Source organism: Kryptolebias marmoratus, linkage group LG4 (genome assembly GCF_001649575.2).
Source record: "Kryptolebias marmoratus isolate JLee-2015 linkage group LG4, ASM164957v2, whole genome shotgun sequence".
Classification (NCBI taxonomy): domain Eukaryota; kingdom Metazoa; phylum Chordata; class Actinopteri; order Cyprinodontiformes; family Rivulidae; genus Kryptolebias; species Kryptolebias marmoratus.
The window spans coordinates 9,147,859-9,159,265 of record NC_051433.1 but is presented as its reverse complement, the minus strand read 5'-3'; the positions used below and the strand labels follow the sequence as shown (position 1 = coordinate 9,159,265).

Genomic DNA, 11,407 nt, shown 5'->3' with positions numbered 1-11,407 from the left:
TGCAAATCTTCTACAAATCAGCTTCTGTTCCACTTTTTGCATCTTCATTAAACTTCAGCTGTTCAGCATATCTTCAGCCGCTTTCAGCAAAATCATTCAGCAAAAAAAGCATTCACACTGCATTTTCGCAGGAAATGCAACTTCTCTAGTTATTTATTTATTTTGTCAGTTTTTCTTTAGATTTCACACTTTACTATTCACTGAATGAAACACATAAATGTACTTTTTTTTCTGAAATTAGTTTCAAACTAATTTAATAAATGCTGCTATAAGAAATGTCATTGCACGATTTCAGTCAAATTTTTAAAGAGCTGCAGTATAGCTATGTTTCTTATTAGAGGCTTTTTTGATTGTGAGATCTCAGGCAGCATTATCTCACACATGGGATGATTTAAAATAAATACATATAAAACAGAACAATATTTCCAAGCAGAGACCAGTCAGAAAACATGCAGCTGCAGAACGTACCCCCGTCCGTGGGCAGTGGATCTGGGCGTACCACTCCTGGCAGTACAGACACACCTGGACGCCCTGACCGAGGAAGAGACACGCCCACATGATGACGTTGAACACCGGGCTCTCCCGCTTGTCGTTCATGGTGAAGTTGAATGTCACTAAAAGAGAAGGTCATGAGAGGATGATGATGTTGATGAGTGGCGTTAATCAGTAATGCATTATCTGGGGTGACATGAGGACAACTAAAAAGACAAATAGGTGAAAGGTGAACTGCAACGACCAGGACACTAAAACTGAGTCAGGGAATGGACAAAATGCACAAATGTGTTTACTTTACGCATAATGAGCTCTGTGGAAACAGCTGTAACATGTCAAAAATGAAGAATAAGCCAATATATTGGCAGTTTGAAAGCACAGTTTATAATGTAAAAGAGATTTATGCTGATAATTAACCAGCTGTGAACAAGCAATTCATCAGTGGCAGTAACAATGCCATAAAACAATCATATATTGTCCTTTTTCATCTACAAAAAAAAGTTTTCAGGTTATTATATTCTTTGCCAGAGCACATAATCAGTATAATTTATAAAGCGGTAAAGATTATTGTCTGACTGAGCTCATCCCTCACCTCCAAAGACTCCAAAGAGGAGAAACATGATGGGATAGAAGAAGCCGAAGCCCATGGCTAAAGCATATTCATGGACAACTGCAGAGACAATAAATACGGCGAGCATGGCGGCTGTTTTGAATCTCCTGTTAGACAGCTGCAGAGATCCAAAAAAAGAGAAGAGAAGAGAGAGTCAGAGTTCAGGGGTCCGGCTGGATGGTACCGCTTTAGGAGCATCAATTGTTGTTATGTTCTGGCAACCCGCTCACCCAGAGAAAGTCTCTGTATCCGTAGTAATACAGCCAGTCATGAACAACTACGTTCCAGGTTCGATAATAGTTTGCAAAAGACGTGGAGTTCCACCAGTCCTGGAAAACAGAAACAGTAAAAAAAAAATATTCAGTGTGACTGGATCAAATAGGGATTTTTTTGTTTGTTTTTAAAGCCTGAATAACTCTGCAATTAATCATCCCCACTGACACGAATGATTTTATGTTCGGTTGTTTTCTGGTTACCCAGGTGGAGAGGCAAATCACTTTGATTTTTTTTTCTCCTGAAACTACATGAGCATTACAGATCAATTACAGCTTTAAAACTCAACTGGCTCGACACTTTGAAGGTCGGGATTGAACCTGAAGACTTGGCAGTTCTGTCCAATTGATCCACTTACCAGAGGGAGAGAAAGAACGTTTAAAAGACTGGAATTTAAAGGTGCTAAGTAGATTTTTTATATCCCAGTCATTATTTGCAAACAAAAAAGGACTAATGTATAGACAAATGCCTTAACAGCCCAGTTTATTTTCTAAAGAAAAGTACCACAAACATAAGAGTAGACAAATAACCCTTAATTTGAGAAAATGTGAAAATGTTATGCCTTCATATCACTGCAAACAAAAGATACAAACAGAGTCTGACATAGAATGTAAATTAAACAATCTATAATCAGGCACTACTGATTTTTTTTTTTTTTTTAATGGCTGCTGCCAAAACTGAAAAGGCAGATAATATTTTTGCCCGTGTCTGTTTATTTGTCTGTTGTGTTAGCAAAACACCTCATGATTCCAGTAGATGGATTTTCCTTAAACTTTCAAAAAGCAGTCACTGGACACGCATTCATAACTGATTAACTTTTGGAGTCAACCCCATTCAAGATGGCTGCCACACCCAACTGACCTTAGACAAGAATGAAAACGGCTATGGCTATGAATTTACAGATACTGAGCAAAAATTTGGTGTGGTAGTAGCTGAGACTGATCCCCAACACTTACTTAATGGATCGCATGAGATCAGTTTTTCAAACTTTGTCTACTACTGGAATCAGTCCTGTGTGTCTGTTAGCAAAATATCTCATGAACTCCTAATTGAGTCGTAATGAAACTTTCAGAAACTAATCATTGGGTGTACATTTACAGCTGATTAACCTAATGATGTAGTAGTAGCTAAGAGTCATTCACAACGCATACTCTGAGCATGACATCTCGCCACATCATATGAGATTATTTTCAAGGTTTGACCAAAACAGCTCATTTCTCAGCATAAGATAATTTTAGTCTAAAACTCTGGTATGAAATATGGCAGGTGGCATTCAATCTTTTAAGGAAGGCTAGGCCTTGCATTTCAAAAGCCCATTTAGCACGGAGGGCGTTTCTTTGTCAACAATGTGCTCACAGGAGAGTTGATACGACAATCAACAAGTTTCACACACTTTGTAGAACATTCTGTCAGCAAAACGCAGCAGCTCCCCGAAGAGGTTAAGCCAGCAGTGCAGAAAAGCAAAGAAACACAGCAGGAGCAGCATTATCCCTGAAACACAAAGAGGGGAACTTCAAGTGGAACACATTTAGTTTGAGCACAGCTCCCAGGTTTCTGAGAAGAACTGCAACTCGATATTGATGCTTTAATATCAGCATTTACTCTAAAAGCTCTCCACTTTACGGCAGTAATAAACCTGCCAAGCTTTAATTACCTGGATCAGGTTTCAAAATAGCATCTTTAATCTTATCTTTGATACACTACAAAGTCAGTTCCTGCACTTAATATGATGTAATATATTTGCCAGCGCTAACCCACTGGAGTTAAAGAAAACAGAAAGAATGAAGATTAAATGTTTGCTTTTTTGCACTTGACTTCCAGCTAGGATTCTTATGGCACAGAGAAATACCTGGTAATATGGAACTGAAGACTGCCAGAACCATTGTTCGTTTACTAAAAGGCTGGCTGGTCTCGAGTCTGAAGACGGGAATACAGAGACGCACCAGGATGAAGTGGACATAAAACAGGCATCCCAAAATCTGCAAATAGATCAGAGAAAACGGAAAGCTCATTCACTAAACAGATGCAAAGGAAAGTGGTGTGATTTATGATGTCAACAAGCACTAATTCACACCTTGGTTCACACTATCACAGCTCACACATGAACATTTGCTTTTTCCTAACCCAGAACTTTACCAGATTTCTCCTTCGCAGAGTTTGTTCCAAATACAAAGTCATTACATTTGAAATGAAAGTCTCAAGCAGAAATAAGAGTTTCACCTCACCTTGCCAACAGAAACAGCAACATATTTCCATCGTATTTGGCTATTTCTGCGAAAACAAAACAACAACAAAAACAACAGCAGGATGTTAGAAAAACTAAGATGTCTCTGTGTCGGCCTCTTTCCCACAGACCCAATCAGACCTTTTCAAACTTGTATCAGACGAGTTTGGATGTCAGATGGAAAAACTCTGCTAGTCGTATTTTTTGAACCATCAGTTTTTTGCAGTTTTCCTGTGATTTCCTGCTGAGGGGGGAACTGCTAGGAAAGTGCTTCTGTTATGTGGGAGGTGTGGTTGGTCTGTAGAAGTGTTTAGGCAGGTGGCAGAATGTCAAAGCAGCATCCATACGAACGCCAGAATGCAGACTTTTCCCTACAGATCACTGAACTGCAGTGATTCCTGATTTTTTACCTTTATTTTCATGTTAAAGCTGATCAGTGTGCATGTCTTTGAACATGCAGTATGTGCAGTAAATATGTATAAATGCAATATTTATTGCTTGATTTCTCATGCTAAGTCTATGTTTAGCATAATAATATTTATCCTAATATCTGTTACACTGACTGAGTTGTAGCCCTTTTTGTGTTTGCTAATGTTTATTAGCTGTGGTGACCATCTTGAACTGGATTGACTTTAAAAGGTAATCAGTCGTAGATAAACATCCAAGGATCCAATGACGGTGGGCGATAATAAGATATGCCTTAGAAACAAAAGCACCCTGGCTATCTAAGAAACATACTCATGGCACTACGACTTACCGAGGATATGACTCCCTGTAGATCAGTGTCGGACAGAAAAGGAAGTACAGATAGCTGGAGAATGTTGGAAACCTGAGGTTTTCACCTGAAATAAAAGACAATTCAGTTTTTATCATTATAACAACTGATATTCAGTTTGAGATGCAACAATGTTAATCAATAACATGTTTATTGAGTAAAAATGAAAACAAATTCAGATAAAAACAGTTATTTTAGGTTTGTGGTCCACAATTTAGAGTCACATTTAGACATAAAACAAACATTCACTATAAAATTATATATTTTTTTCTTTACTTCTTTAATAGTTAGTGCCACAATGCTCGTTCACTTTCTTAACTTAAAAAGACCAGCAAAACAATGAGTCTCAGACAAGTTCATATTAAGACTTATTATTGAGTGGAGGTGTTTTTATTGTTGGGTTTAATGTCAACATAAATCATTTTCTAGGTAACCTGCTGAGTTCTGTTTTAGTCATTTTTCCCTGTGTGTCTGAGAGTGTCACTGTGAGTAATGAGAGCGCCAGCGGAGTAAATACATCTGACATCAAAACAATACGGTACATTACCTTCCTTTGGTGTATTCTTTATGATAACAGGAACTGTTTCTCTTATGAATGAGTAGGTTTTCATCTGGAATCGAATCTGAGGAGATCAGATAACGTTATAATGTAAGGCAAGGTATCAGTATTAAAAGTTTCTACATTCTGAGTTTCAATTTTAAACAAGAAAGCAACAACAACTGGAAAAATACTAACATGCTGCTTTTGTGAGAACACAAGCTGCTACTTAGATACTTCCACAGAAACATACAAACACACACACACACACACACACACACACACACACACTTACCTGCTCCATAATCACAATAAAGCGTGATGCAGGGGGCAGCTGGTGGTGCACAACGGTGTAGATTGGAAACAGTCCCAGAATGCAGGTCTGTGCGACCGACAGGACCAATCCCATAACCAGAGACAGCCCCAACTTGGAGGGGAATTTGTGGTATAGAGAACCCCAAAAGTCCAGGATGTAGTAGGGAACAAACAGGGTGTAAACAAACATAACAATCCAGGCCCAGGTGACCGTCCCCAGTTTCCCAAAAGCATAGAACAGCAAGTCAAACTCCAAGACCAACCTGAAATGGTATAAAAGTTATCTGATTTATGACCAGTACATGAACACAAGTGGACATAATTCTAAAGAATAAGCTCTGACTTTTTGAATAAATGTAAAAATAATGACAACATTCTCATTAAAAAATCCTCTCTGCTTTAATTTCCGTTTCTGAGTTGCCTTTTTCTAGATTTTAAAGCATGTCTAGCTTTAATAAAAGCAGCTAAATGCTTTGAATTTGTTTCTCTCATTTGAATAGTCCCCTCTGGTGATAACAGTAAAAAAATTCATAATACCTACTCACTTCAACACTCTTGCATGCTAATGTGGTATTATTATTGCCCGCCACAGAAGGTGTAAGGGTGGATGTGTTTTTTTCCCATACCTGTGTGTGTTTTTCTGTACCGTTACTAAAATATCTCATGAATCACTGGATGGACTTTAATAAAGGATCTAACAATATGACATGAGACTGTGCACAACATCATTCACAATGTTTGATCAAAACAGCTAGAACTCCATCCCTTTTCCTCCTAAGATGGTTTTTGTTTAAAACTCTGGCATAAAAGACAGCGGGCAATATGCATGCCTTCAAAGAATTAAAGGGCTTTAGTTACAATTTGTTTGTTTCATCCGTTTATCTTTGTTAAAATCAATGTTAACTGTGGGTAAATATGTCAGATAATTTGCACACAGAGGAGTTGTCTTTTGAAGCTTGTTCTCAGATGAAAAAAAAAATATTTGAAACTGCAAACAACAAACTAAATCATTACTGAGCTGCCCAAAGCAATAGAAGCAACTCTCAGAAGGATTGATTATGTTATCTTCTGCTGCCAGATGAGCAGAGGAGCAGCGAGGGAAGCAGGAAGAAACACAATGAGGAAAAGCAAAAGAAAAGTGTGAATAAAGAAGTTTTTTTAAAAGGCTTTGGGCTATAATTGTGTTCTATTAGATTTGGTTCACGGCTATAGAGTTTGAGAAGCATCTGACCATAAACATCTCCAGACAAAAGCAGAGAAGTGTGAGAACTTAAAGGAAAACCTGAATGTTTTACTGCTGCAGTGAGGAGATGTGTTGTCTCTGTCAGGCTGTAGAGGACATTTAACCTGAATGGTTTGGTTCCACCGATAGAAGAATGATTGCAAATCAATACAAAGAAGTTCTGAGTTATCACCTTTTTACTGTTGTGAAATGCTGGAAATAATTTCTTCCAGGGTGACAATGGCCCAGTAGTTAGAACAGGACTGACTGAAGAGTCCGATGAGTTTGAAAACTACATGAACACTGATGCTGATTCAGCATTCACCCTGTTGTTTTTCATGAAATTTATTGATGTATTTTTGTCTTTCTATGCTCCATTTACGTTTAACTTTTAGCTACTGAGATTTTTGCTACTTTTAGCTAGGGTTATTCTTTAAGCTTTAACACTCCCCTTCAGCCTTGTTGGCCCATTTTAGCAATGTCCTTTAGCACTTAGCATTCACAAGGTATTTTAGCAAAAAATGCAGAATTTCTAGTCTGATTGTGAGTTTTTAAACCTTCATGTTTGCAGAAACTTTCCATTATAATCCTCAATAATAAATGAGGGATTTAGTGTGTTTTATTGTTCTAATGAAGTTCCACAGAATTATAGAATTTTGTAGGATGGAAAAAACATGGTGGTCCTTTACCTAACTGAGACCATTTGTTAGTCTTCCTTTAATTCATTATTATTCTACACATGCACCTGTCTCACAGACCTGCCCTGATCGATGTAGTCAACAGCCAAGGTGCTCAAACAGAAGATGAGGAGAACAGCTATGAACATGTGGTAGATGGTTCTGATATGGCTGATCTCAAACAGTTCGCTGACGGGGAGAAGGAAACAAAACAATCAAGAGAGATAAACAATAAATGAAAGCTAACACATGAGCATTTAAACAAGACAGAGCCACACAGACAAGATTTACAGCACCAGTGGGATTTTCCTAATTGAATTCTGTCCTATATGTTGTATAATCTTATAACTTTTCCTCACTAAAATTGTGTTTTTCCTGTATTTGTTAAGGTAAAAAGAGAAATGTAAAGTAAATCAACATTTGTGGGCATGGTATACAAAAATCTTTTGTTTATTTTGCCAGATTTGTATTGAAGCGGCCTCGAAATAATTAGTCTTGTAACCAGCTGGGCATGAATAGCACTTTTTTTTTCTTCTGCATCCTGTCGGGTGTTGGGACTGTTGTCGAGACAAAACAAGACACATGATGATGAATTCTTTTTCAGAAAACTTTCAGTAATATCAGTAATTATCTCCACTGGGGCTGCACTGTGAAGCTGGTCTTTCATTTGCTGCGTCTTTATTACTCACTCCAACAGCGATGCCCGTTCCACAAACACTTTGCCGTCATCCATTCTCTGCGCTCTAATCCAGATTACACAGAAAAACAGTCAGATGTGTCTTACAGCAGTATATAAAAAATTGGAATTATATTGGGATATAGGGATTGTAAGCTCTGCATCCCTTCTCACCTGGACGGCTGTTTCTGGCTTGTTTTTCCATTTAATATGGACTTAATGTAAGAGGGGGGCTCAGTCTCAATGGATTTAGTCAGAGCTTTATCAAGAATTTCACCAAGCTGATCCTGGACCTGCTCCAAAACCTTCACCTTTAGCTTCTACATGTATGGGAGAGAGAAAATTATTTATTTATCCAAGTTTTTTTTTTTTTTTTTTTTTTTAACAACATCTCTGTCTCTGTACTGTATGTGTTTCACATTTATAATGAGAAAAAGCATCTCTAGCTCCACTGCTTCTCTCTTCATTTGTTAAACTTTTTCTTCTTTCCGGTGTAAAAATAGCAATAAATTTGTTGATTGTGAATGAGTGAGAAGCATCTAATTTACCTGTACATATTTTTGCCACTGCCTTAGATCTTCCTCTTGCTCATAAGCACGACTCCGAGCTGCAGAGGGAGGAACAGATGTTGCTCAAATTGTCTGAGCCTCACAATTTACATCACATTTTTATTCTGTATGATGTTGAGCTGGAGGAACGTAAATCCAACACTTTGCATAATTTTTGCACTGATCTTACATGTTGCAGTTCAAGCAAGGGGATGGCTTTAGGTAATGTTGGTTTTGAGAAACATAAAAAAACCCACAAAACCTTCAACCGTTTCGTTGTAATCTATGCATAACTCTTTCTTTTCCCTTTTTTTATACAGTAATTAAAAACACAGTTTGACTATAATACCAGGAGCGGTGGTGTCCTCAGCCTGACAGGTCTTGATGTTCCGACGTCGTGGACCATCAGGTGGCTCTGTTGTCATGGTTACGTCTAAAAAGGATCACAATGTAACAGAACCAACAAGTGAAGTTTGCTGTGTGACAGAGCTGCAGGATGTTTCCCAGCAGATAAATGTAATGTTGGAAATAAAAATAATAAAAGCTAATTAATAATTGCAGTTTGCTTGATATTTGTGGCTGTGAGAAAATGTAAGCCCTTGGTGATCAAAGGTATCATACTGTGCTGTAATCCAGACAGTGTATTTCTCATATATCTCTCAGAGCAGAGATTTTCTCAGTGCTCTGCTCACTGAAACACCTCCAAAAACCTACATTATGTTAGGTGTTTCCCCATCTTCAAGTGATGTGACATAACACGGTGACTGGCAGTCTTTATTGCCTGCTGCCCAAGCAACAGGGGCGATAATGTTTTTGCTTGAAAGCAATCATTGGGTGTACATCTTCAGTTGATTACCATTTGGAGTCAATCTAATTCTAGATGGCTTCCACAACTAATTAATATTAGCCACCAGCTAAATGGCTATGACTTAATCATATTGTTACTGAGCTAAACTTGGACGTTGTTGTCACTGAGAGTCATCCTCAACATGTACTCTGAGGACTAACACTGAGTTTAGTTTAGCTCAGATTAAAACCCTGGCATAAAAGATGGCAGCTGATATGCATTCCTACAAGAAATTCTACACCTTTAAGTAACTGGAGTCAATCTTTTTAGATTAATAAATGATATACGAGCTGCCACTTTAACTTATAAATTACATCAACGCTGCCAGGGTGAGAAAGTGTTTGATGCAGGAACATACGGATTATTTTGACCGGTGGTTACCCACTGACCGACTCTCCATAATAACATATCAGCAGTCATTGTAGTTCAAGCCGACCAGTGTGTACAAATGATAAAGCTTCTTGTCACCAGCAAAGGTTTACACTCTATAGATAAGGAGGCTCTGCTAAAGCGAGGGCTGAAAGACACCCAGTGACCCCGTTTTACTAATCCGCGCCGTTTGATCACTCCTCACGAGAAATGTTAAAGCCAACTCAGGCTCACCTCCAGCCTGCACATGCACTTTGTTTCCCCCACTGGCTCTGACGCACTTAGCATGTTTGAAGAATTTCATGTGAGGTTGACATTTGTGATGAGAAAGCTATAATTCATCTTTATTGTTTAGGGTTATTCACCAGATTTTGGTTGTTTTTAACATTTTAATTTGAGATTTTTGACAAGTGCAAAAAAAACCAAACCCTTTATAGCCACATTTGTGTAAGAAATGATATCTGTTCATTCGTAGCTATGGGTAACAGTATTAGTTTGATACTGAACAAACCTTTGAACCCATCAGCTGCACTCCTGTATGTGTAAATTAGGGTTAAATTGTTGCTAAGCAAGGGAGTCTTACAACCTGTGTGGGCGTATTACTGATTATTTTTAACTTGTGTCTCTGTCAGTGCAGGAAATCTAAAATATAAGTTATGTTTTGGCAAGAATCATTTTTATTAAATTTTATTTTCAAGTCCCTCTTGACTAAAGCTTGTAAAAATTACAATACCTGCTTTATTATTAAACAAGAAATGTTATAAATCACACACAAAAATAAATCAAAACCGGGCTATTTGATGCATATTGTGCTAATCAAATGGTTCTTTTGTAATTAAGTTATAGTCAAATAGTCAAGATTTATGTTGTTTATGAACACCTCAGTCATACTGAGGTAAAGATTGGTTGATAAGCTCATCTTTAGGGACGGTTTTACTGCTGGGTTAAATGAGGTCAAAGATCAAATTACACTTTAGCTTTTGTAGCTCAGTGGTTTACACTATCTCAGAAAAATTCCCGTAAAGTCAGAGTTGGTCAGATTTACTTTCAGGACAAAAACATATTCAGAAGATGTCTAAAAACTAGGTCACAATCACGAGTTTCTAATTTTCTCTGATTGTGTTTTTCTGCCTAAATGTTCAGCCTACTACAGAGGTGCTGAGATCCAGCTGTAACACTTCTGCACCTTTGTTTCGTCTAAAGCAACAGCTCCATGCCAGCTGCAGAATATAAAAGATGAAAGTGACAGCTGTCACACAGCGTTTGTCAGGTAGATTTGTACTCACAGTTCGCGGGCTGCAGTCCTCAGGATGAAAGTCACCTCTTTGGTAGACGAGTCCCACTGAGACAGACCTGCTCGCGGATGTTTCAGTAAGTCTGTGTCACAGCAGTTTCTGATTCATGTTCTTTTCTTTTTCTCTTGGGATATTTTGAACTTTGGCCTCTTGGCTCCTGGCTCTGGGCAGGACACATCCTCTGCTGCCCATCCCCACCTCTGCTCTCCCGTTGGACGCAGTCACGCAGCAGAACGTTTGGGTTTGTCCTGAAATCTCCTTTAGTTCAGGAAAACTGCTGTTGCAAAAGGAAATGTCTTATTCTTGAATGATTTGTGCTCTTAGAGCAGGTTTTATAAGGTGCAGCAAGAAAAACAACAACAAACAAACATTTGAATGTCTATAGGTAGTTTTTTTTAGAGAGAAATAACATAAAATTTTGAGAAATACAACATATTCTCACTTCAGAGTAGAATCTGATGCAATCAGGAAAGACATTTAGGATATCAATGAGCAAAATAAACCATGATACGAAACCATGGGTTCTTTCAGTCATTATCAGCAGGT

At 38.0% G+C, this 11,407-nt stretch overlaps 1 protein-coding gene across 2 annotated transcripts in view; it reads right to left on the bottom strand.

Moving 5' to 3' along the window:
• Window positions 1-11,049, bottom strand: part of soat2 (sterol O-acyltransferase 2) — a 17,333-nt gene extending 6,284 nt beyond the window's left edge. The window contains exons 1-15 of one of the 2 annotated variants that reach the window (XM_017408582.3): window positions 10,853-11,049; window positions 8,700-8,783; window positions 8,351-8,409; window positions 7,977-8,122; window positions 7,816-7,869; window positions 7,208-7,315; window positions 5,208-5,490; window positions 4,922-4,997; window positions 4,357-4,441; window positions 3,601-3,646; window positions 3,225-3,354; window positions 2,769-2,866; window positions 1,333-1,431; window positions 1,085-1,220; window positions 469-614 (exon numbers count right to left, since the gene is read on the bottom strand). In XM_017408582.3, coding sequence (XP_017264071.1) covers window positions 469-614; window positions 1,085-1,220; window positions 1,333-1,431; window positions 2,769-2,866; window positions 3,225-3,354; window positions 3,601-3,646; window positions 4,357-4,441; window positions 4,922-4,997; window positions 5,208-5,490; window positions 7,208-7,315; window positions 7,816-7,869; window positions 7,977-8,122; window positions 8,351-8,409; window positions 8,700-8,775 — 1,542 coding nt within the window. In that variant the 5' untranslated portion in view covers window positions 8,776-8,783; window positions 10,853-11,049. The remainder of the gene's footprint in view (window positions 1-468; window positions 615-1,084; window positions 1,221-1,332; window positions 1,432-2,768; window positions 2,867-3,224; window positions 3,355-3,600; window positions 3,647-4,356; window positions 4,442-4,921; window positions 4,998-5,207; window positions 5,491-7,207; window positions 7,316-7,815; window positions 7,870-7,976; window positions 8,123-8,350; window positions 8,410-8,699; window positions 8,784-10,852) is intronic. The other variant, XM_017408583.3, reaches the window with a different exon arrangement.
• Between the last annotated feature and the right edge of the window lie 358 nt (window positions 11,050-11,407).